The 27,742-nt window shown below is 34.8% G+C and overlaps 1 protein-coding gene across 3 annotated transcripts in view; it reads left to right on the forward strand.

Annotated features, from left to right (window-relative positions):
• LOC150093134 (choline/ethanolamine transporter flvcr2a-like) overlaps window positions 1-27,742 on the forward strand; it is a 203,069-nt gene that overhangs the window by 164,799 nt on the left and 10,528 nt on the right. For all 3 annotated transcript variants that reach the window (XM_090413323.1, XM_090413325.1, XM_090413322.1), the window contains exons 8-9: window positions 7,523-7,633; window positions 10,276-10,381. In XM_090413323.1, coding sequence (XP_090269449.1) covers window positions 7,523-7,633; window positions 10,276-10,381 — 217 coding nt within the window. The remainder of the gene's footprint in view (window positions 1-7,522; window positions 7,634-10,275; window positions 10,382-27,742) is intronic.

Below are 27,742 nucleotides of genomic sequence, written 5' to 3' on the forward strand. Positions count from 1 at the left end.
TCTGCTGGTTCCTGTTGTGATTCTAATGCAGTGTAGAGAGTGCAAAGAAGAGTGCAAAAAATTATATCAGGATTGTGGAATACTGATTATGAAGACAGATTGAGAATTTGTAGGCTGTAGAAACTAGCAAACAGGAGAAAGCGAGATGATATGATTGAGACTTACAAACTTCTGAAAGGGTCATAAGAATTTCAGTTGATAGAATTTTTTTATTTTATGGAGGGGGTGGGGAAAGGACAAGAGGGCATCCTTGTAAACTGAGAATGAATTTTATAAGGAGTGGAATCTAGATTTTTCTCTTAGAGTGGTGCATGATTGAAATGGATTGTCATTGGATGTTATGTGTGTGTGTCCCAGCAGTGCTGATGAATTCAAAAAAAAAAAAAAACAAGTAAGACAGTTGGTGCATGTGATATGTGGCCTTCCTGCATGAGTCCTTGACTCCCTGGAGGTTCAGCTTAATAATAATTATTATTATATGACCTCCATGGTGTCATAGGACTCATCATGGGAGGTCTACACTGTGCCAAAAGATCATCAAACCATGCCTTGAACTATTCACAGTTTTTGTACTTACCACACTTTCAGGCAATGTATTCCACTCACCAATCACTCTCCTGCTTATCACTCTCCCTGTCACATGCTCCTTTTACAGCTTCCATGGATGGCCTCTAGATCTACCCTTGCCTCCCTGTACTCTATGAAATATATTCTCCACATTAATCTCTTAACAACCTCTCACCAACTTATATGTCTCAATCGTATCCCCTCTTCTTCTATTCATAAGGCTCTGTGAGTTGCATTCTCTTAATCTCTCCTCATATCTGACATTCCATAAAACTAATGCTAACTTAGTAAATCTTTTCTGGATTCTCCAATACTTCTCATCCCCCTGAAAATCAGGTGACGAAATCTGTGCACAGTAATCCCAAAATATAATGGTCCCAAAAAAGATCCCTATGGCTCCCCACTAGTGACCTTCCTCCTTTGGAATACCACTCTTCCATGTACAAACTTCTGATATCCATCTGACAGCCAATCAGCTATCTAACTTACTAGTTTCTTACCTAATCTCATCTGTTCCACTTTAGTTACTGCCTTGTCATGTGGCAAGGCCTTTAAAAAATCCAAATACATATATATCTCCTTTATTGAGTCCCATCCCAAAGGAATGGGACTCACCCTGCCAAATCCTACTGCCTTATTAACATCAAGTTTACTTAATTCCTTATATACTTCTTGCTGATTCACCATTAGTTCCTCCTCTGCCATACGCTTCAACATTTCCTGATGCTGCCTTCATGAGGATGAAATATGCTGATAAACTGATTATTGAATAATTCAGCTATATCTTCTGCACTGGTTACCAATCTGTCAATGTCATCAACTAGCATCATCCTCCCAGGATCATTTTTCCTTCTACTTGCTACATATCGAAAAAACTCACTAGGATTTTTCTTAGCGTGATTTGTGCATTTCTTCTCATACTCCACATTTTTCTGTCCTTACCAACCAACTCACCTTCCTTCCAGATTTCATGCTTAATCTCTTTATTCATTCATCCATTTTACTCCCACATTTAGACATTGCTTCTGTTGAATGGCTTTTGAACAATGTCCACGTAGCTGTAACACATGTGACAAACATTGATGTGGGAACAGAGGTGAATGAATTAGAGATTCTTAAGATGTTGCAGAATCTCAATGTAAATACACCTGTGGGATTAGATGGGATATCAGCTTGGGTTTTGTAAGAATGTGCAAGGGAACTGACAAGGTCTCTGAATAGGCTCTTTAATTTAAGTCTCAGCTCTGGTAGAGTTCCAAGGGAGTGGAAATAGGATAAAATAATTCCCTTGCATAAGGGAGGTTCTAAGACTGCAGTAGCAAATTATAGACCAATCATTATCTCAGGTGTGGTGGTAAAAGTACTGGAAAAATTGATCAGAAAGAGAATTCAAGAATGGATGGATAAAAATATGATACTGTAAGAGGGGACAAAATGGCTTTGTGACAGGTCGGTCATACCTTAGTAATTTACTCTTTTTATAATAGAGTAACAGCTGAGTTAGATAAAGGAAATGGCTCTTGTAGACAGGCTTATACGTTGGTTATGCATTACTAAATCACTTAAGGAATTGAACAACGTAGATACGAATATAAATTAAATTACACTTTAATAAATATTTCCGATATTTCGGCAACGTCACGTTTCCATCTTCAAAAAGAACTTACAAAAAAAGGCACATACACATAGGCAATACAACACAGTAACCGAGAATGAAGAGATGAAGCTATTGTTCTCCTAAAAGTCCTGATGGTGCCTTCTAGTGGGTTAAGTAGGTGTTCTTGGTCGTTGGGCTGAAGGTCTGCTGATGTAAGCCTCCCAAATTTGGGGCAGTTGCATACAACCAAATTTGTTGAAGTTTGGAGAGTTTCTTAGGGCTGAGGCTGATTCCATAAATAGTCTTTCGAATATGTATTTGCTATGGTGTATTACTGTAGCTTTCTTCCACCGTATTCTGTGGCGTGTATCCAGAGCATGCTCTGCAAGACCAGAATGGCTGTACTTGTGAAAATGGATGTAGTCCTTGTGTTCAGAAATTCTGATATTCGCTGTCCTGCCTTTTTGGCCAAAGTAAGACAATTTACAACTGCAAGGGACCTGGTATACACCAGGTAGGTCTAGGGGAAGTGGTTGGTCTTTAGTGGAGCAGATAAGGGATGCCAATTTTCTGTATGGCCTGTAACAGGAGGTCAGGTCATGTTTTTTTTAAGATTTTGATAATTTTTTCCGAGGTGCCTCGGATGTAGGGAATGGTGATGGATTTAGAGTGATCCTTGTTGTGGAAGGGGGGGGGGGCTGTGGTTTGTAAGTTTAATATTTTTTTGGGGGGGTGGTAGCCATTGGCTGAGAAAGTGTTGAGGATGTGAATTAGTTCAGTGTTTAGGGCCATGTCATTAGAACAGATTAGTTTAGCCCTGTTGTATAGTGTTTTCACCACTCCATATTGTTGTGAGGGGGGGGGAATTGTTGGTGAATGTATCTACCTGTATGGGTGGGTTTTCTATAAACTGAGAAAACCAAGGTTCCATCACGCTGGCGGGTGACTAGTGTGTCTAGGAAAGGGAGGCTGTTGTTGTCCTCTTTTTCCAGGGTGAACTTGATTCTGGGGTGTTAGTTGTTTAAGTGTGTTAAGAAGAAGAGGAGTATTTCAGAGCCATGTGGCCAAATAGCGAACACATCATCAACGTAGTGAAGCCATATGGTTGGTTTTTGTGGGGCAGAGGCTAAGGCTTCAAAGGTCTCCATAAATAAATTGGCCAAGGGTGGGGAGAGTGGTGAACCCATGGCTGTCCCCTCTATTTGTTTGTAGAATTTTCCCTGCCAAACGAAATAGCCTGAGTTCATTGTGAACTGAAATAAGGCTGAGATATCGGGAGAAAATTTAGCTTGGATTAGCTCTAAAGTTTCCTTGAGTGGGACATTTGTAAATAAATGAGTTGTTCAGCTTGAAGTTATGTTTTCATTAAAAATTGCATTTTTTAAAATTGTAAAGCAAACATATCTTGAACACAGTGTCATTTTACATGCATGTGAACCAACATAATCAAAATTTCATTTGGATTGTGTGTGTAGGCACGCATGCTCTCCATCAGGTTTCTTTGTTTTGTGAAACAAATTCTATTCCATCTAAAAGATGCTGGCCTAACTTACCTTCAGTTTGAAAAACCCTAATGAATGTCCCTGGCATCCTGATTCAAACCCAGATCTTTCCATCCAAACGGAATGTGCCATTCTTACTACATGACTGAAGCACTAGTTTCTGCAGAAGGGAACTAGTAAGTAGTGAGTCTGACTTCTTCATTAAAAAGTCCAGTAGATTACATATTCTGTAATGTATGATACTTTGCTATTTTGTCTGGGAAAAATCTTTATTTAAAAATAAAAAATCACAATGGAAAGAGTGCAAAACCGAACCATTTTTTAACTTTGCAGTATAAAATTAAAAGGGGTGCTTAAGGGTCAAAGCTGTATAACTGAGAGGAGACCTCACATAGCCTTTAAAGGAATGTGGAGAACCGACCAGGGCTTCTGACCTAATGTCCAATCCTCACCTTCTCGTGGTGCACCCTGTTGGGTATCTACTTGGATACTGAATGGACGAGGATGGGCTGGCAATTTGGGATTTAGCCGACCAAATTGTATTCTTATTGGTTAAACCAAAATATAGAATGATGGCACAACATGACAAAATTTCATGCCGGCTGGGGCGTCGCCCGGTTAAACAAGGCCCCGTTGTTTTTGCCAGGGAACCAGGGCGAACAGTGAAAAGTCAGCTACTGGAACAAATCTGAAAATAAACCCCAACTCAACATCACCAGAGTTAAAGATCGGTACTATCAACGTAAGAAGCCTGAATGGCAAAGAAATGGAGCTAGCTGAGGAATTAGATAAGTACCAGATCGACATAATAGGGGTGACTGAAACAAAAAAGACAAAAACTGCTGAGATCTTTCTGAGCAATAAATACAAAATGTTATATTCAGGCAATGACAATCAAGGAAAAGAAGGAGTAGCCATAGTATTCAACACAAAATACGAGGCTAATCTTCTTGAATGGCAGTCAGTCTCAAGTAGAGTAATGTGGGCAAATATGAGAATGGGGAACTGGACAATGAGACTTATTTGTGCCTATGGTCCCACAGAAGGTTCTACTAAGGTAGAAGTGGAGGAATTTTTTGAGGCTTTAGAAAAAGCAACTGACACAATGAAATAGGAAAAGCTGGTCCTTGTTGAGGATATAAATAGTAGAGTAGGAAATGATTGTCGGACATACAAAAATATTTTGTAAAACTTTCGAGAAAAGAGCAAAGTTAATAATAATGGCAAATATCTGTTGGATTTCTGCTCAGGACATGGACTGGTTATTACTAACACCATGTTCCAACATAAAAATGTGCACAAATTCACATGGAGAGAAGAGGCTAGGAATAAGAAAAGTCTCATTGACTATGTTATTGTTGATAGTGATGTCTTCTCCCTGGTGCAGGACACCAGAGTGTACAGAGGATTTGAAATTGGAAGTGATCACTATTTAGTCTTGAGCAGGATAAAATTGAATTTCATATTGAAAAGAATAACATGTAAGAAAGTTTTAAAGCAAATAAAAGTTGAGCAGCTCTCAGATGTGAACTGTAGGCTAAAATACACAAAGATTATTGAAGAAAAAATGAAAGAGTTTGAGAACAGGAATCAAACCTTGGAGATTCAGTGGCAAACTCTGAAGAAAACATTGATTGATTCTGCCAGAGAGGCATGTGGTGAGGTTATCTGTAAGGATAAAAAAATCAGAACTCCCTGGTGGACACAGGAAGTTAAAGAGGCAGTGAAGGAAAAGAAGAAAGCATACCAAAAGTTCCTGTCAAATAAGTCAGCTTGTGCTCTTAGAGAATATAGAGACAAATGCAAGAATGCTAAACTCTGTGTAAAACTAGCTAAACAAAAGTCATGGGAGGACTTTGGCAAGAATATAGAAAATAAATATCAAGAAGGTGGCAAAATATTCTGGAGGTTGTTGAAGAAGCTTAGGAATGGAGGAAAGAGTGCTGTAAAAGGAATTAGAGATGATAAAGGTGACATGAAAACAGGAGAAAAAGATATCCTTGAAGTATGGAGTAATTACTTTGAAAATCTGCTAAATGAAACAAGCAGTGATGACAGCACAGTGGTAAAAAACACTGACCAGGCATGCAGTCAGGAATACATATCCATACTAGAAGTAGAAAAAGCCATCAAAGGCTTGAAATGTGGAAAGGCAGCAGGAGTAGATGATATTCAACCAGAAATGCTGAAGTATGGTGGCATAAGAGTCTTACAGTGGCTGCACTGCATAGTTCAGAAAGCCTGGACAGAGGGACGAATTCCCGATGATTGGAGTAGAGCTCTCATAGTACCCATATATAAAAAGGGAAATAAAACTGCATGTGAGAATTACAGAGGTATTTCCCTACTGAGTGTTCCTGGCAAGATCCATGCAAGTATACTTGAGAAACGGTTGAGAAGAATTGTGGAAGAAAAGCTTGGTGAAGAACAAGCTGGATTCAGGCCAAATAGAGGCTGTCAGGATCAGATCTTCACTTTACGACAAATAGTCGAGAAAGCATGGGAATATAACAAAGATCTGTATTTAAGTTTTGTCGATCTGGAAAAGGCATATGACAAGGTGCCAAGAGAGAAGCTATTCAATACGCTTCAGTTATATGGTGTCAATGGGGCATTATATCAAATAATACTTAGTCTGTCTTTATTTGAGTTGTAAGTCAGCAGTTAGAATTGAAGGAAGTACAGGAAGGTGGTTTAATGTTAAACCTGGTGTCAGACAAGGATGTACATTATCCCCTTATTCATTATCTATATGGATCACATTATGAAGGAAAGTGGTATTAAACATGATATCAAAATTGGAGATGTTAATGTCAGCTCTTTGCTTTATGCAGATGATGTTATACTTCGAAATAAATCTGCTACAAGTCTGCAAGATTCTCTGACTAAATTGAATAGCTGTTGTAATAGATATGGTATGAAGGTTAGCAATAAAAAGACAAAGACAATGAAAATAGGCAGAATCATTGAAAATGTCAACTGTGTTGTGAATGGAGAACCTGTGGAACAAGTAAAACATTTCAGCTATTTAGGCACGATTTTTACTGAAGATGGTAAATTAAATATAGAAATAGACAACAGAATCAGCAAAGCTGGTATGGTGGGAAGTCAATTGAATAAATTCATATGGAATAAGAGAGAAATCAGTCGGAACACTAAATTAGCTGTGTACAAGACAGTGTTCAAACCAGTTTTAACTTATGGATCTGAGTGCTGGGTCAGAAGTAAAACACTTGACCAAAGACTAGAGACCGCAGATATGAGAGTCCTGAGAAAGATTATAGGCATGAACAGATGGCATCAATGGCAATATCATAGTAAAAATGAGGATATTAGGAAAGAACTTGACATTGTCAGCATCCAGGAATGCGTTAGCAGAGCTAATCTTAGGTGGTATGGTCACTTAAACAGAATGGGCGAGGAAAGATTAGCAAAACAAGTGTTCTCTGCCAGGTTGGCAGCAAAACGACCCAGAGGAAGACCAAGATATAGGTGGATTGATACGGTACAAAATGCTTTAGACGATAGAAATATAAGATCTGATAATGTTGGAGTCTTGACAAGTAACAGACTGATTTGGAGGAAAATTGTAGATAGGAAATTAATAATGATGTAATTTTTTTCATGTAGTACTATCATATCCTGTACACCCCTTGAGGGTACATGACAGGAATTTGATGATGATACTAAAATTAAAATGTTTATAATTCTGATACTTATAGAAAACATGTATTAGTTTATATAATAAACAAGTTATCATCTTGTTTGCCATCTGTAGCATTAAAATTTAGTTATTTAAACATAAAACTAATTTTCTTAAATTGCATCAATGATATAAATGAAAACAATCTTTCAGAGAAACTACTTTGGTGGTGTACATAATGACAGCAGTCTGTATGGTTGGTTATACATTGATTCTACATTTGAACAAGCTGTGGTTGCTGTACTTAATATCTTTTTTGTTAGGGTAAGTGTTATCTTCTGATTCAAAAATTTTATTTCACTGGATTTCTGTTTGAGTAATTAAAGTTTATTTACAATTATAATTTTTTTTTATTATTGTTTTGTCTGAAACACTCGTAGGATTCCTAATATTCTTAACATATACAAGTTGTTTTTAATTATAATTATTCATATTAGAAATAAGAGATGAGCATATATGGCTTAATAGATTCAGTTTGTCCAAAAATGATTGGTATCAGTAAAATGCAGTTGATTAAGGAACAAATCCTTGCTCATATGTTCCTATCAGTATGACTAAAGGCTTTGCATGTACATTTAGATAATTTAAATGAGAAGAACAACTTGCATTAGCAACAGTAGCTTCATAGGATGTAAATCATTATAATCAGTATAATCAAATTCAATCAAAATCCTTCAACAGTAGTTTCATAAGATGTAATGGATTATTATAATCAAGTTAGGGAGATGTGTTCAGGTATCTGTTTAATTCATTATTTATGGAGAAAGGAAGGAAATCATATGATTCTGCTATTGGTTTGGTATGAATACTTAAATGTTGATTATCAGTCATGTTGAAGTTTAATGGAAAAAATCACGTCTAGACATAATAATTACTAACTAAATTTATTTAGCTAATAAATTGCTATGCCAATATTTCACCCTGGTCACTAAGGCATCTTCATGGGCACAAAGAAATACAACCAAGCATGTGCACACAGCACAATAGCAAGAAGGCAAACACAGAGTGTGAAAAGCAGAATTCTACATTTCTAACTGGCATCTCCTTTATGGATGCAGTAATGGAAACTCACTGAGTGTCTCAAAATAAGTCGCCTATATTTTAGGTAAAGTGAAGCAACTGAATTTGTTCAGATTTGGATGGTGAATGCTGTAATGCTGTGCAGATTCTAGAACTAGTTGCTCCAATTTATATCTGTTTCTGTATAAAAGGGAGGTTTTTCTCTTCATTGAATCCAGTGATCAAATCCATGCCATGGTCTACTACTCTAGAACAGATATATTGTGCAGGTAGTGGACATAGTTAATGTGTTCCTCCAGATGGATATTGGCAGTTCTTCCTGTTTGTCCAAAATAGGAAAAGTTTGCAAGTAGACCCCAGGATAGTCCAAATCAGTATTTCTCAACCTTTCTTTAGTAATTACCCCTAAAGGGCTTCTTAGCACCCCCATTAATTTTGTATACCAATATATTATTTTTGTAACTGTTTAGCACTTTCTTTTCATCATGCTTCAATAATGAAATTAAATAGATGAGGAAATTGCTATTAAAGAAAGATCCCTGTTAATCTTGTTCTCTTATTCTCTATACTCATGCTATCCACCTCTTCATTCATAACTTCAATCTCGCCTTCATTACTCTCCCTTGCTTCCTTACTCTTCATGAGTAGGAATCACATAAAAAAATAAAATAAAGTCAAAGCTGATCTGGTGTCAGAATCTGTCCAGGTTAGATTTTTTTATTAATGTTTTAAAGTAAAAAGAATTTTTAATCAATGGGGAGATGCCTGTGGGTGTGGGGGAGTGATTTGGATGAATATAGGTGGGGCTGTCTATGCCGTCAAGTATTGGATGAAGGAAAGTATTAGGTTAAATTTTAGGGACCCCATATATCCAGGGTGGTGTGGCATGATAAGACTTTAGCCTTTTAGTCATTTCTCTTGGAGGTGTTTATACTGTGAAGCATTGTTATGTATAACCAACAACATCTAAGCCTATCTATATCTATATTATCATTATCACTGATGAATACTAGTAGATGATGGTGATGATAACAGCTGTATCGTATTATAGCTTTTAACCAAGAATTATAACTGAAATGTTGGAGCAAAAACTTTCATAATATCTAGCTTTTTAATGGCATTAATAAAATTTAGGCCTACAACCTTTTGTGAATGGGGAATCACATAAAAAATGGCAAAACTGACCATGTCATCAGGATTAGATTTTTTATTAATGTTTTAAAGTGAAGAGAATTTTTAATAAATGAGGGAGAGTTGTCTCTGGGGATGTTTTCAATAAATAAAATAAAACACTTGATCAAAAACTAGAAATCAGATAGCATCAATGGCAATATCATATTAAAAATGAGGATATTAGAAAAGAACTTGACATTGTTAGTATTCAGGAATGTATTAGGAGAGTTAATCCTAGGTGGTATGGTCACTTAAACAGAATGGGAGAGGAAAAGTTAGCAAAATAAATGTTCTTTGCCAGGATGGCAGGAAAAATACCTAGAGGAAGACCAAGATCTAGGTGGATTGATGCAATAAAAAGTGCTAAGAAGAGAAAAATATAATCTGATAAGATCTGATGATATTAGTCTTGACAGACAACAGATTAATTTGGAAAGAAAATTGTTGAACAGGAAGTTAGTAATGATGTAACTTTTTCATGTAGTACCATCATAATATCCTGTACATTCCTGAGGGTACATGTCAGGAATTGGATGATGATTAATGGCATTATTATATCTAGGTGTTTGATTTTTTTTTTTTTTTTTTTTTATTGTGATGAATAATTGCCTTATTCATGTTCTTTCAACAAAATGACATCATCAGAAAATTGAATTACTGTATTTACATAGTGTATTTAGATTTGTGTTTTAAATAAATGTTCTTTTTCACAGTTTTTTTATGACAGGATACCTTCCTGTAGGATTTGAATATTGTGCTGAAATAACATATCCTGTTAATGAAGGTACAACTGCAGGACTCTTGAATGCTTCTGCACAAGTGAGTTAATTTTGTTTATTCTTGATAAGAGTATATCAGAAAAAAAGGTAACAGGTGCTCTTATTTAAAGAACTTTATTCTAATATATTTGCATATGTGACAAATCCACTGCACAATTTTTCTGCATAGTTAACCAAAGATGCCGATACACTTTTCATGCTACAGCCCCAGGGAATCTCTCTCTAGATGTAGAAGAAATCTATGTCGGGTATCTTTAATCAGCAAATGAGTGTGTGCTACACATTAACATCAGTTGCATGTTACTTGCCATCCAAATGTTCCTTCATTAATCCAAAGAAATGAAAATTTTTTTGTCCTAGGGCAGATTGAGCCTCTCATGGATATTGATCCACCATTTGCTCTTTTCTTGCAAGATCTCTCATTTTCCTTTGGATTGTGATCCTTGTATATTTGTCCATCTAGCACCTGGATGCATTCTGACTGAACTATTCCAACTTGTTTGATATTATCCATACTGTATGTCAGTGGTATGTTTACAAAATTATTTGTAAACAACTGAGGCAGAATATCAAAGACAGCTATAACATATATAGAACAACAAAATTGGCAGAAACCGCAGTAGCCTAAAAAAAGTAGAAAAAGAAATAAATCTAAAGCAACCACTACCGTCAGCCTTCATAGACAATCAAGGAAACAGACACACAAACAGAGGTGAAATGGAAAAAATAGTAAAATCGTTTTATGTGAGAACCTTTACTCATCTAAACAAGTAATCACAGCTCCAGTACCAGACGAAAATTTGGAAATACCATCTGTCCTACCTGAAGAAGTAAAAATGGCTATCCACCATATGAAAAATGACCGATCACCAGGAATTGATAGTATAAAATCTGATGAATTAAAAATGGGTGGACAAATACTCTTTAAAGCTCTAGCAGAAAGGTTTACCCGATATATACAATTAAGGAAAGTACCTACTGAATGGAAAACATCAAAGACCATAATTCTGCATAAAAAAGGTAATAAAGAAGACATCAGTAACTACAGACCCATCTGTCTATTAGCACACACATATAAAATATTCGCCAGAGTCATCCTAAACCAAATACAAACCTCCATCAATGAAAATAGCTGCAAAGAATAGGCCGGTTTCAAAAAAGGCTTTTCAACAATAGATCACATTCAAACTATTACTCAGCTAACAGAAAGATGCAGAGAATACCAGATTCCACTTTGTCTTCTTTTTATAGATTTTAAAAAGGCATTTGACACTGTTGAGCATAATGCAGTATTCCAAGGCGTAGAAAAAGCAACATCCAACTCATAAAAGATATCTACAAAGAAGGCACAACAAATATCACCCTACTCAATCACCCGATTAAAATTAACTTAAGTAGAGGAATACGTCAGGGCGATATTTTATCACCTAATCTCTTCACATCTACTCTGGACAGCATCATTCGAAAAATTGACATGAAAGATGGAAAAGATGGTGAAATGTTAAATATCCTATTATTCATCGATGATGTGGTATTAATATCTCACTCACCCAAACTCTTAGAATCAGTGCTGAATAACATAAGCCAAAACTGCCAAAAAATTGGATTGGAAATACACCCAGACAAAACAAGATGGATGAAAAACAAATACTGTAAAGATCATACAATCACTCTAGAATCTCACATCATTGAAAAAACTGCGGCCAGTCCATAAAAATGAATAATCATATAACAAATGAAATAGCAAGGAGAAAAAGAGCTGCTTAGATAGCCTTCAACAAAATAAAATCAACAATTACCAACCAAAACATAGATATAGAAATAAGAGCCCATCTTTTCAATAGTCGCATCTTACCAGCATTAACTTATGGCAGTGAAACATGGAACAGAACTTTAAAAGAAGAACAAAGCTTAATAACAACTCAATGTGCAATAGAAAGAAGAATGTGCAATATAAACAAAATAGACCACGTAAGACGCACAGAAATCAGGAAGTCTGGAGTCACGGATATAATAAAAGCAATCTACAACAGTGAAAGAAGATGGGCAGGACATCTCGCCAGAATGAGAGACAAACTGGTATCCGAGCGATACCAAAAGGAAATCTGGAAGACCCAATGATTAAAAAAGTTGGAAGAAAATGGAGAAGAAAGGCCCAAGACAGGAATAGCTGGACTCTTTACGACCTGCAGTCATGGAGAAATCCTGACTGAAATCACAGGTCTATCAAGGTAATGTCAGTGGTGCACTCAGGATTTAATCTTGGAGGGGGGGGGGGCACTCAAGATTTAATCTTGGGGGCGAGTGGAGTAGACTGTTTGAGAATAGACACTACGCATTGCATACGACCTATGACTGAGCATCTGCAGTGATCTCCTCTCTGGTCCGGCTCGGGCAAACATAGTGCTCGGTCCACCAGAGCACTACTTCGTTCACCTTGCGTTCACAGCAGCCAGTGATTCCCAAGAGCTATAGGGTATTCCCACCTTATGTGACTGCTAATTCATAAGTAGTATAGAAATAGAAGGCACGACACAACATAAATAAAAAAATTAATTTTAATTGGGAAATGATTTTTGGAAAACTTTTTAGTGATTTTTCCTTTTTTTTTGGGACCTGGGCACCTTCCCCCCCCCCCTCATGTTGCCCACTACTGTATGTGATCTATGTCGTTCATATCTTATTTGTTTCGAATTATGTTCAATATGTTTTATTAATTTTCTAGAGAGATTTTCTCGGGCTTTCTCAGCTCTACACAGGATAGTGAGAATGACTGAATGATTAGTTTCAAGTTGTTGAGCAATTTACTTTTTCATATTTTTTTACAATTTTGTCATCATTATTCAATCAACTGATATTGTATGATTAATTGTTATGGTATAATTTCAATTTGATGTGATATCAGCAAATCTATGTTCAGATTATTTATTTATTCTGTTATCTGAGTTATTTTTACTTCTTTTCTTTTTCAGCATCTTTTCTAATTGTCTGTGTCTCAGCTCCATTTAGGGTATCTTTACCCTGTCTTTAGATTAACTTCCTTCTTGACATCTTATATTTTTATAAGATGTCTTATGTCTGCAGTTATGACAATGCCATCTGCATATTTTATAAAAGGGATGTCTGTCACTTATCATTATTACTTTACTGTATTGCATTATTAATAAAGAGACTCTGTAGCTCAGTTGGGATAGATGAAGCCTTTTGGTTGGAAAGACTTGGATTCGATTCCCGTCAATGATGTGAGGAACTGATCTTTTTCAACTAAAGGTGAGTTAGCTGGTCTCATACAGAAGTAGAGGGTTTTTGTCCCTTAGAACAGGCAAACCGGCCCTGTGACCACACACTAATACAGTCAAAAATATACCCCCCCCAGTGGTAAGCTCAGTGACAGGCCAGTTGGGGGGGGGGGGGGGTTGTACTAACAAATTTGCATCAAATGTAACACACAGACCCTGCTTGGAAGTGGGATAAATGCATAGAGGAAGAAGATTGCATTATTAATAAGTTATATAAAAAAGGTTAGAAAGGATAAGTGTAGCCAGCTTTGCACCATTGCTTGGTGTTCTTATAATATGCAGTTAATATTCCAAGTATTTCATAACTTATATCTTTAGTATATACATTTGGAGTAATTTTTCTCTTACCAGAGCTGAATGTTAGTTTGAAATAAACAACAGTAAAGATCAGTGTCTTTTCCCTGGTGTATTTCTAGTTTTGTGTAGAGTGGAGATCTGATGAATAGTAAATGTTTTTATTTTTCTAACTTTCATTTGTTCCTCCTGAGTGGATTGTTCATATATGGACATTGTTCATGTAAATGGAAATCACTGGGTGCAGTATCAGAACTGGAGTGAATAGTCCATAACTCTCTCAGTTATTGTTACTTACCATGTCTTTATATTCATCCGAAGTCTGTAGTATAGCATTATCATGGTACAGGACACTCACTATCTAGAGCCTCTAAAGACAAGAAAAATAGTTATAGTGTAAGGTTCACTGTAATCTATTTGGTGTATTTAAGAAAAATAAAAATAAATGAAATAATAAAATGAAAAGACTGATTCCCTGCCCATGCACAACATTCCCAGGAAATAAAGGAAATGGCAGAAATCATGCATATAAAGCAACAAAACAGTAACATGAAAACGTATTAATGCAAATAATAAATGGGAGATATATAAGAAAGAACTAGAAGAGAACAAAATTATAAAAATGAAAACCCAGAATTAACATTTAAATTTTAAAGTGTTACTTACCTAAAATCTTCATAGTGAACTTAAATATGTTCAATCTCTTAATGATAAAAAGTTATTTTTGACCAAAAGAACTATGGGAGAGATTGACTTCAATTTGGGTTTATATAGGTCAAATTTATTTGAAACTAAGTAAGAAAATACCGACAAGTTTCACCAACTTAGCTGTTTGGCTTCTTCTTCTTCTGGGTAAAAATAGATGTAAAACAACTTAAATGCTAAAACTAATGAAGGAAGAACTGAATACAATTGTATTTTTTACAAAAAACAGAAGAAGACGTCTTTATCTTCTGTAGTGATGAGAGAGGCTCTATTTTTTAGCATGTGTATGATGCTTAGTTTCTGAGAAATGTGGTGTGAAGAAGTGAAGTGCAAGTATTGACCTGTGTTGGTTGGTTTGCGATAGACTGTAAGGCTGATGCGTCCATCCATTTGTTTCTTAATTAAAGTGCCAGAAATGGTAATTGGTTTTTTTTTTCTCAAGTTCTAATGTGAATTTAATTTTGTGATGGAAGGAGTTGATCTCGGTAAGAAAATCAAACGGATCCTTTTCTGTGTTTTTCCATACAATAAAAATGTCATCCACATATCTCCACCACACTGTGGGTTTAGGGTCTATTTGAGATAAAATTTCACTTTCAAGTTTCTCCATAAAGAGATCCGCACAAGGGGGTGAAAGAGGGCTGCCCATTGCAAGGCCTGTTAATTGTTGGTAAATCGTTTTATTTCATAGGAAGAAATTAGATTTTAAGCAATGATGGAAAGGAGAAGTAATGTCTTGAGGGAAGAGGTTTCTCAAAATACTGATTACTTCATCTACTGGAATATCTGTAATAATGATGTAACATCCAAGCTTGCAAAAAAGGTCTGTATTGGAGATCGAGATGTTACTTAATTTTTCAATGAAATGTTGTGAATTTCTTATGTAGGTATCTGAATTACAGATGTGTGCCTTAAGGAGACCTGCAAGGTGTTTCGATAATAAATAAGTGGGAGAATTAATTTCATCAACTATAGGGCATAGTGGTATTCCATTTTTGTGAACTTTGTGGATGACATTTACATTGTATGGAAAAACACAGAAAAGGATCTGTTTGATTTTCTTACCAAGATCAACTCCTTCCATCACAAAATTAAATTCACATTAGAACTTGAGAAAGAAAAACAGTTACCATTTCTGGATACTTTAATTAAGAAACAAATGGATGGACGCATCAGCCTTACAGTCAATCACAAACCAACCAACACAGGGTGATACCTGCACTTCACTTCTTCAGACCACATTTCTCAGAAACTAAGCATCGTACACATACTAAAAAATAGAGCCTCTCTCATCACTACAGAAGATAAAGACCTCAAAGATGAACTATCCTTGATATCAAAAAAACCTTATAAACAATGGTTACCTAAGAAAATTGATCCACAAGATACTTTTCTGTGACCCCCCCCCCACAACAATATAATTCCACTATCGCGATTCCGTATACGGGGACAGTTTCCAATAAGATTACTACACTCCTCAAGCCACATGGAATACGAGTGGCTTTTAAACCTTCAAAGACCATATGCCAATTCTTAAGATCTCCGAAAGACAGTCAGTCATCCTTTCTTCAAATATGCTTCTACAATATCCTCTGTTTATGCGTATTAAACTATATTGGTCAGACCTCTAGAAGTTTTGAAATCAGAATAAAGGAACAGGTAGGAGACGTAAACAATAACAGAGAAGACAACTTGGGGTTAGCATTTCATTTCTCCAGGACAAACCATAGAATGGGACAAAAGCTCCATGGCTTACTTAGAGGAGGATTTCCGCTCCCGAATCATAAAAGAAGCCATAGCAGTGACCCATTTTAAACATAACTTAAATAGAAACCAAGGATTAATTCTGCCTGATATTTGGAAGACCCTCATAAGATCTTTAAGCATGTCAGAATTAAATCTTGCTGCTAATTACAGAATGTTTCTACATAACAACAAGTGAGATCATACATGCTCTATGCGTGTGATATACACATTCTTCTGTTTTTTGTGAGAAATATAAATGTATTTGGTTCTTCCTTCATTAATAGTTTTAGTGAACAGTTTAAGTTGTTTTACATCTATTTTTACCCTGAAGAAGCCAAACAGCTAAGTTGGTGAAACTTGTCGGTATTTTCTTACTTAGTTTCAAATAAATTTGACCTATATAAATCCAAATTGAAGTCAATCTCTGCCATATTCAAATCTCTTTCATTAGCATAAAAAATAACCTGAAAATGTTGGCAACTAGTCAATTTCATAATTGGTTCCCTCCAATTACAAAGACAAGAAGGGACACAAGTGATGAACAGCTAGCCCTAAGCTTCCTTATTGAATATAGAACTAATGTCCATCATTAGGTCTCTGTCCAATTAATTAGGAAGCTAACTTGTTCACCTTATATATACCAATCCCTCCTGCCTTTAGGCTGATTAATGCATGCTAGGTGTTTATCAGTTGCATCTTGTCCCTCTTTCTTATTGGAGGTAACCATTTATAAAGAATGACCTGACTCCCAATGATTTTAGGTTATTTTTAATTTTAATGGTGCAGACTATGCATATATTTAGTGTGCTATGAAGATTCAGGCAAGTTACATTAATTTAAACTATTGTAACATATAAAAATGAAAATCCAGAACTCTTTAAATTTTGGAAATTTCATACTGTTCTAGTTCTCTCCTCTTTTGCATATGTACTTTTACGTGCTGTTGTCTTATGCACTTTGTATATTGTAAATATAATTGGTAGCATAGCCAAGTGAAAAAACTTCCATCAACTCATCTCTAATCCAGATAATTTTAATAATGAGGTGTGACACCTTTTGGCAACTGGCATATGGAAATATGACTTCTCCATTACTTCCACCTTAGTATCACCACCTCTGGGTCTGGCTCCCACTGACGAGACCTCAATAAAGGTCAAAACTGGTCTGGGTAGTGACCTTTCCCTTAATGCATAGCATTATATATGTCTGCAAGGATATGTGCTTTGCATTATGGGATACTAAGGCAATTCCCTTCTTTTCCACTAGTTGCCCCAGTCCTGAAAATACTTCAGGTGCAAACTTTGTTTGTTTACTTGGATAAAGGATTAAACCAAATATATAATTGTAGCATAGCCAAGTGAAAAAACTTCCATCGATTTTTTTTTTACTTTTATTGCTACAGCCCCACCACTACAAATTCTTAAGAGCCGCCACTAGTCCATAATTATATGGATGCAAAGTGTCCATTGAAGACAATATAATCTTTATATTATAGAAATAATATGAATACAAAGCATATATTTTTGATATATTTTATTCATGTGACTGATAGGATGGTTAATATGAGGAACTACTATACTTTTGGAGTGATCTAATGGTTGTCTCTTAGTTTGTCTCAGAAAAATAAATAGCCTGTTTATTTTTTTAGGATTGTGCCCATTATTAATGAAATTATTAAAAATATATTTGAATCCTTTTTTTGAGGAAAATGTTATTTCAGGAAATAGCTTGAATTCTGCATGCTAATCAACTTTTATGAATGCTAGAAATATCCAAAATAAGGAGAGTAAAATCATTGATCAAGTTTATTCACCCAAAATTTGTTGGAATAAGTGGGATGTGATTCAGTGAGGATGACATATGACAGGAAGAGAGATAGAGGGATATCATGTTTTTTGAGCAGAAAGGCAGGGGGCACTGTTTATTGTATAAATTTAAAGATGCCAAGAAATTATATTCTTGGTTTAATCCTTTATCCAGATGTAAGCAAACAAAGTGTGAGCATGAAGTATCTTTGCAACTGGGACGTGATATATAGAGAGGCCAGTGACTTCACATCAATTGCCTTATTGTCCTCTAATGCAAAGTACACTCTTCCCCCTTTCAAATGTGTATAATGCTAAACATTATGGGAAGGGCCACTACCCAGATCAATTTCATCCTTTATTGAGATTTCATCAGTGGAAACCAGACCCCGAAGAACTGGTCTGGCCAGTGGCCTTTCCCATAATGCTTAGCATTATACATGTCTGAAATGGGGCGTGTTTTACATTATGGGATATCAAGGCAATTACTGTGAAGTCAATGGCCTCTGTATAAAAGTAATTGCAGATACTTCACATGCAAACTTTGTTTGCTTACACTTGGATAAAGAATTAAACCAATTTATGGTATTAGCAAGTGGAAAAACTTTCAACATTTATCTGTGATCTAGAGTATTTTAATAATAAGGTGATACATCTTTTCACTACTTCTTCTTCCTAACATGGATTTTAGGCCAGGTGGCCTGTTCTGGTCTCATGCCATCTCTTCCTTGGTCTTCCGATTCTTCTTTTTCCGCTTATTTTATATCTGTATAATATTTTGAGTCTGCTGTTGTCCGTTTGATTTAAATGTTCTATCCATTTTTGTTTATACTGTCTTATGTAGTAATTAATTGGTTTTATATTCAGGGATTGTAAAATTTCTTCATTTGTTTTATGGTCCCGCTTGGTATATCCAACTGTTTTTCTGAGAAATTTCATTTCTGCTGTTTGAATTTGTTTTTCATCTTTCCTTTTTATCAGGGGTGAGGAACCCCTCGCCTGCAGGCAAAATTTTGCCCGTGAGTCTATTTCAATTCGCCCCTTTACTGATGTACTCGTATGTACATGTAAATAAAATTTTATAATAATTTAAATTTATTATAATTAAATTTATTTAAATTTAAATAATTAAATATTCAAAATCAAAAATAACTATATTACATAAAATATGATCGTCATACGTCTGGCAACCATCAAATCGAGACCAGCCATTAAAATAAAAAGAAATCAGGAGCATTTCTCGTGGGCAAAGTTCAGACTTTCTCTGATTGGTTGCGTCCCAATCACTGCCATGACATTTTCCCGCGTCAAAACATATTGACTTTTGACTTTGTTTTTCTCATGCAGTATTGCGAGTGCCTTGTAAATAACCAATTGACAACTTTATTCAATTTATTTTTTTAAATGACAAGTTGTAGTGAAAAGCATAAAAGAAGTGGTGAATGTGCTCTGTTTTGTGAAAAATGACAGAACTATACTTCTTTATTGAAATTAATGACAAGTGCATTTGTCTTATTTGTAACAAACATGTTGCAGTTTACAAAAAATATAATCTTGAACGACATTATTTGAGTAAGCATAAGAAATATGAAAATTTAAAAGGATCACAATGTTTAGACAAGATAGCAACTTTGAAAGAAAATATAATCAAAAGCCAATCTCTTTTTAAAAGCTTATTCAAGAAAGACCATCTGTAACTCAAGCTAGTTATGCATTGTGTGAACAAATTGCTAAAAAACTTAAAACCCATAATGAAGGTGAGTTTGTGAAAGATTGCATCCTTACTGCTGTCGAGATTTTATGTCCAGAAAAACTGAGTTTGTTTAAAAATATTAGCCTATCAAGAATTCTGACCATATTAAAGATATCGCTGATGCCATCCAAACTTCTTTGAAAGTAGATTCAGCAGAATTTGTGTTTTACTCATTAGCCATCGATGAGACTACTGATCTGTCAAATACTGCACAAATGGCTGTATTTATATGGGGAATAACTACAGATTTCAATATACGAGAAGAATTTCTTGCTTTAAAATCAATGAAGGGGACAACTAAAGGTGAAGATTTATATGAAATGGTCAATTCAGCATTAAAGGATTTCAATTTACCATATGAAAAACTAATTGTTCTCGCTACAAATGGCGTTCCACCCGTGGTAGGTTGTGAAAAAGGGCTCATGGCTCTGATTAAGAATGAATTTAAGAAATGTCAATTGAACCCAAATACTTTAATTGTTTGCCACTGCTTCATTCATATGGAAAATCTATGTGCAAAGTCACTCAAGATGAACAGCGTCATGAATTGGATGTAGTAACAAAGGCCATTAATTTGATAAAAAGTAAAGGGTTGAACAACAGAGAATTCAAAGAATTTGGAAGATCTTGAAGCCGAATATGGGGACTTTTTGTACCATTGTGAAGTTAGGTGGCTAAGTAGAGCTCAAATGCTCAAGTGATTTTATGAACTTAAAGACGAAGTGAAAATTTTCTTGGACATTAAAGGCGTCCCCATTAAAGAATTGGAGGATGAAAAGTTTCAAACTGATTTAGCATTTTTAGTAGATATAACTAGTCATTTGAATAATCTAAATTTGAAATTACAAGGCCCCAATCAGCTAATGACCTCTCTGTTCACTCATATCAAGAGCTTTGAATCGATGCTTCAATTATTTCCAATTATTTCTTACCCAACTGAAAAAAAACTGCTTTACACATTTTCCAAAATTAAGAGAACACAATCTAAAATCAACAAGTGAGTATGTTGATGAGTGTCAAAGTGTTTTGAATCGATTTCAAAGGAGATTTGAAGATATAAAAAATCAAAGAATTGAGTTACAAATATTTGAAACACCTTTTGATATATGCCCTGAGGAAGCTTCCAATTCCTTGCAATTAGAGTTGTGATAGATTTGCAGTGTGATAACACTTGGAGATCAAAATATAGTAATCTACCTATATTGAAATTTTACAAATCTGTTGATTCTGAGAAATTCCCTTCTTTAAAAAAATAACGCCTTGAAAACAGCTTCTCAGTTTTCTACTACTTATCAATGCGAGCAATTTTTTGCAAAATGAAGTCTGGCAAAAAATCGCCTTCGTACAAGAGTGAACTACGAGTAGCCATCTCATCAAGGGCGGCTAATATTTTTAAGCTTTCACAAAAAAAGAAGTTTCAGCCTTCTCACTAAAAAGTTTAAGATTAAAGGTAAGCTTCATTAACTTTGATGAAATGTTCGTTATGCTATTATTGCTTTAATAAAGTTCTCAGTTAAAATAAAATAAATATCATTTTTTAAATAAATTAAATATAGCCTTTGCTTGATTGTTATAATTATGTCTACACAATTGTAATTAAAAGATACCATATCAGATGAGAATGTTGCACATTTACTTATTGAGATATATATATTGCACACTACATACACTATATATAAGAGTTAAAATTTGCCAGTAGCCTGCAGAAGTTTTTAAATTAGCAATTTTTGTCCTTTATACTAAAAAGGTTCCCACCCCCTGCTTTTTATGGTCCACGTTTCGCTTCCATATAGTAGAGTTGGTTTTGACAAGGCATTATATAGTCTGATTCTAGTGTGTTTTTATACTAGAGATGGCTTAAACATATTATTTATTATGCCATTGACTCTGACAAAGTTTGATATTTTGGTGTCTATTCTTCTTTATATGATAAATCACATTCTAAGTATCTGAAAATATTTACTTGTTCTAATATTTTATTATTTATCACTATTTTACTTCTTATTGAGTTTTCTCCTTTGAATGCCATTATTTTTGTTTTTTCTTTAGATATCATATTATATTGTTTTGAGATATCATTTAATGATTTTAATGATCTTTGTAAGTCATCTTCTGATGTAGCTAATACTATTTGATCATCTGCAAATAGTAGTGTATTTATCTATCGTTTGTGGGGTTATTTGTGTACCAAATGATTTATATTGTTTCCAGATTGTTATCATTTTATATATATAAAACAATAATTGGCCAGACTGGTTGGCCGAGTGGTTAGCATATCCACTCTCCAGCCAAAAGGCTGTGGGTTCAAATTCCGCCGTGGGCATGGATGTTTGATTGTCTGTTAGAATACTAGTGGTGATGGTGGGCAGTAGATGATGACAGTAGTTGAGGTTGGTTGTAGTTGGTGAAGATAAAGAGTTATTGGAGTAGGTGCCCTCCCACGATGAGTCTTTGGACTCTCTGGAGGTGTGAGGTAATAATAATATATATATTGAAAAGCAGAGGTGAGAGGGTGCAGCTGGAAAAACTCCTAACAAGAGTTATATCTGGAAAAGATATCCAAACAATATTAAAAAATTTTGGAAGTCTTTCATTACATTTTTTACATGCATTTTTGTATAGTTCTATATTTATATTGTCTTCTCCTGGTGTTTTCCTATTTTTCATCTTCTTTATTGTATTTTTCAGTTCTAACATTGTGATATTTTGTGTTAGGTCATTCTTTGTTTTATAAATTTTTATTTCATTGTTCTCATCTGTTCAGAGATTTTGGAAATAGGTCATCCATTGTTTGTATTTTTACCTTTTCTTTTATTTCTTTATTCATGTATTTTATTACTTTATAGGTTTTGGACTGTGGCTTAAATATATCCTTTTCTAGTTCTGTTACGAAATTGTTCCATCTCTCTCTGTTTTTTTCCTTACTTCTCGTTTTGCAATTGCACTGTTTCTTTTATACTCTATTTCTGCTTCTATTGTTTTGGAATTTAGCCATTTCTGGTAACTGTCCTTTTTTGTTTTTATTATATTTTCTATTTCTTTGTTGCAGTCTCGTAGTCCTCTTTTTCTAATCCATTTGTGCTTTATTCCTAAGGTTTCTGCTGCTTTTATGAGAATTTGTTTCAAATTTTCCCATTCATCTTTGTCACTTGATTCATGTATGATTTCTGTTTTTAAGTTTGTGCATTTTTGATATTGTTGTCTAACTTGGGGATCCTGTAATGAAGAATTTTGTAGCTTGATTGGTAAGAATTTACAATTTTATGTATTTTTAGCCACTTTGGTTTAAATTGAATTTTTTTTTTTTTTTTTTTTTTTTCTGATACCATATAATGATCAGATTTTAATTCAAAGCCTCGATATGCTCTTATATCTAAAATTAACTCCGCTAATTTAAAATGTGCTATAACGTAGTCAATGACTGATTTGTATCCTCTGGCTGACCAAGTATATTTATGTATTTCCTTGTGTTTAAATACCAAATTCATTATTCTCATATTATTATAAATGACAAATTTGCGCAGTCTGCAACCATTTATATGTATCTTCGCCAAATTTACCTATGTTTGTTTTGTATTTTTTGTTTCCTATTCTGGCATTTAATCTCCTGCTAGTAGTAAATAGTCAGTTTTGTTTGTTTTATCTATGGCATTCTGTAATTCTTTATAAACTAGTCCTCTTCTTTTCCCTCTTCTGGTGAATATACACCAATTATTGTTATGTGGCCTCTTAATGTCTTGAGTCTAATTTCTATTAATCTTTCATTCAAATAGTTGTAATATACAATATTGTATATTGCTGTAGATGTGTGCATAGTTGTTTGTTTTTGTTACTATACATATCTTTATGTTAGCTTGGTTTAGTATTTTATCAAGTTCTTCTCTGTGTGCAATGCTTCTCACATTCCATGTTGCAATCTTCATTATGTGTTCCTTTTTCTAATTTTGTTTACTGTTTCCTGAATTGTGGTCTTTTCCCTGATAGTCCCTCTGGCTTTTCTTTGGATGGCAGGTTACTAACCTGTCGCTGAGTAAGTTCAGTGGTAGGGCTGCTACCTAACACATCTGGACAGGCAGATCTAACAGCATTTACTCTGTTAAGATTATACTGCCCATACTTGGTCACCAGAGCATCGTTTGTACTTTTAGAACAGGATGGACCACAAGAAGGTGAGGGTGACATTTAAATAGGAGAGGCTATGTACTCCACACCATCCCTTCCATTTTAATAATAAGGTGATATATCATTTCACTATTTGTACATGGGAAATATATGATTTCTGCAGTAATTCAACCGTGGTATCACTTTTGTTTGCATACACTCCAATAAAGGATTAAACTAAGGCTACTAAGGCAAGTGATGCAAAGTCATTAGCCTCTATATATACAAGTAGCACAGTTGTGAAGTTACTTCATGTGCAAACTTGTATAAAGGATTAAACCAGTGGTTCTTAACCTGGGCAGTAGCCCCCCCCTGGGTGCTGAGGGGGACAGTAAGCATTATAATACTACTAATATAATAAAAGCAAAATTATTGAGCCATTAACCTAGTGTAAAATTAAGCAGGGGGCACCAGGTCATACAAATATTTGAAAAAAAAAAAAAAAGGGAAACGCCAGGCATAAAAAAGGCTAAGAACCACAGGATCAAACCAAGTATACAATTTCTTGTCATCTAGGCAGTTGCCCTCTGATGATCAGATCCAAAACCCTTGAACCTCATGTGCTCCCTGTTATGTAGAAACAAAGTCCATGAGGATCAAGGAACTTGGATTTGATCATCTCATTAGAGGATATTATAAATGGGATGTCATATCTTTCTCCATTTGGTGAGAGTGACTGTGAAGTGATCATCTGTAGCAAGTTTTCTTCACTTGCTTACAAAGTAAATTATATTTGATAAGAAATCGTATTCTTGTTTAATCTCTTACCCAAGTGGAAAGGCTTATGTGTTTGTCGCACATGTTGATTGGATTTTAATGGTATAGATGCAAACACAGATTGATAAGAAAAAACTATTTATTGACTTAATTGCTAATATTTCACTGGTATTCTATCCAGCATCTTTAGAACACACAAACAAAGTTTGTTACAGTAGCGAGACAACCACAATCTGGTGTAACAGTGGGACTAGTATGAATAATTGTAGCATGCAACACAAAGACTAAAGTCCTAATTAGGCACCATCTAAGTTGGAAAAAAAAAAACGAGAGAGAAAAAGCAGGTATTAATTTGGTCTTTGGATGACTGTCTTCCAAATCTTTGGTAGATTTATACAGCCATATTTGTTGAGGTTTGGAGTATGTTTCAGGGTTTCTATTGATTCCAGAACAACCTCTCTGACTTGTAAAAGCTTCTGTGCAGCACTTTTGTTTTTTATAATTGATCCTGTGTGCAGGAGTATCCAATGCATGGTCTGCCAGACCCGACTTGCCATAGCGAAAGTGCCAGATATATTTTTTGTGTTCACTGAGGCAGATGTCCACAGTTCTTCCTGTCTGTCTGTCTATAGTAGGCTCGATGACATGAACAGGGCACTTCGTAGACTCTTGGATTGGAAACACTCATCCATTCACCTAAGGACAGATGCTCTCCTTTATCACATCCAAGAGTCTACGTGCATGTTTGTTAATATGGGTGACATGGATTTGCTAAATGAATATTGCATTTTAGAAATTTACTTATTATAATGAAGTGACAAATGCAATCGATAAGGGAGATACATACATAGTGGTATGTTTAGCGCGCTAATCAAATATAATAACCTATGGGAAAATGTATAATTTGTTCCTCAGATTTCATTTTTGACTGTTAATTATTTTTATAAAAGAATTAGGGTATGTCTCAGGGCATAGTTAAAGGAAAACCATGAAGCTGAAAGATGATAAAACATTCAGAATATAAATTTATTATTCTGCTCTTAACAAAGAATTCAGTAACATAGTTTGGCGGGCATTCTTTTTTTCATACAACTGATGGTGTGACCCTATTGCAACTGAACCCTGGTGAAGAGAAGAGGGGTCAGTCTCTAAGCACTGCTGTTTTCAAATTGTTTTTGTGAAACCTCTTTGGGCTTGTCAGTGATTAAATTTTCTTCATATTCTTCAGGATCTTCCCACTGTGAATCTAAATTTAGCAGGTCGGAATCACTCAACTTCTCAGAATGAGATTTAATTAACTTAGATTCATTTGTAAAGCCTCTAAAATCATTTGCACAATTAGGTAGAATGTGCTTCCAGATAGCTCGCATATTGCTAGCAGCAATTTCATTCGACTTTGCAACTTTATAACCAAGCTGAGATTTCTCTGATTTGGCTAGAAAAGTCTTGGAAGGCATTCGTTTCCAAAAAAAAAGGCTGTTTCATTGATATTAAATATTTGTTGATCACAATAATCCCCTTTTTACATAATTTTCTTCAAAATCTCTGGATATCTCCTCATCTGCACTTCGCCTGTGAGTAGAACATTATGTAGGCTATTTCCCTTTTTGAAATGCTCAAATCACCCAGCACTAACGTGGAATTCTTCTTCTTTTCCATTATTGATAACCCTTTCTTTCCAGGTTATAAAGAGATGATGCTTTTGATTTAATAAGGCCAGTGTTTAGCAGGATCCATTTTTGGTTACAATCTTCGATCCATGTAAAAAGAAGTCTCTCTAATTCAATCATTATAATACTTTGATTTCGAGTGCATGTAACTTGAATTAGCCTTACCTTTCTCTTTGTATTCAGCAGTTGATTCACCCATTTTTGTATTCTTGTCCTATCTTTGCTCTGGACTCGCCTTCTTCATTTTTCTTTATTATTTCAAGTTTTTCTTCCAATCAGATTACTTTTCAAATCATTTTCACACTTCTATTTTTTTTGCTCACTAATTCTTTTACTCATGATTAAAGGTTAGGAAAATAATTTAAAATAAAAAAGTAAGGAAAACAATTGCACGAGATATGATCAGCAAAATGCTATGTAAAGCAGATGCCATAAATTTGGAACATAGTGTACATGGAAATAGTGGAGTATGCCATTAACAAATAACTTTGTAAAATGTTTCAAATCGGTAACTAAATTATTTCATCCTAGCGAGTGATTTTTTAAAATAGTTAGCCATAAAAAATGTATCTATCGAAAAAATTTTAAAATCGGTAACATTTATTTTTAAGATGTATATAGGCACACTAATCGAATTTGGGTATCGAAAAAAAATGACATACTAATTGGGGGCGCATTAATAGAGGGATTGCTGTATAGACGTGGTCACAAAGAACAAAGAAAACGCTCTCCCAGGTGTACAACTGGGAGAGACATCAGAGAGTGTTTATCTTTTGAAGAGGAGAAATAACCTGAGTTTATTGATGGGTGTAAAAGTAGCTGCTAAATCATATTTCTTTAGAATTCTAGAAATCAGTTCTGAAACACCAAAAATGTATGGAATTGGAACTCAACGTACTGTTTCCTTGTTGTTTAGGTTAGGTTTGTAGGAGTCAAACAGATGTTGTGTAGACCTTTCTGAGAAGCCATTTAATTTCATATATGGTTTGATATTTGAGAGTTCTTCCTGTAATTGATGAGTCAAACAATTAATCTTAGCTTATTGAAATAAAGATTTTATGATTCTTGTCTTTTGAGAAGGATGGTTTGCAGATTGTTGAAGAATGTAGCATTCAGTGAAAGTGGGCTTTCGATAAATAGATGTGATTAAATCACCTGATGGCAAGTGGATGAAAACATCTAGAAAAGATAATTTGTTGTCTTCTTCAGTTTCCATAGTGAATTTAATACGAGGATATAATTTTTTTTTTT

This window comes from Typopeltis vanoorti, chromosome 24 (genome assembly GCF_054136105.1).
Source record: "Typopeltis vanoorti isolate ZY-2024b chromosome 24, IOZ_Tvanoo_1.0, whole genome shotgun sequence".
NCBI lineage: Eukaryota > Metazoa > Arthropoda > Arachnida > Uropygi > Thelyphonidae > Typopeltis > Typopeltis vanoorti.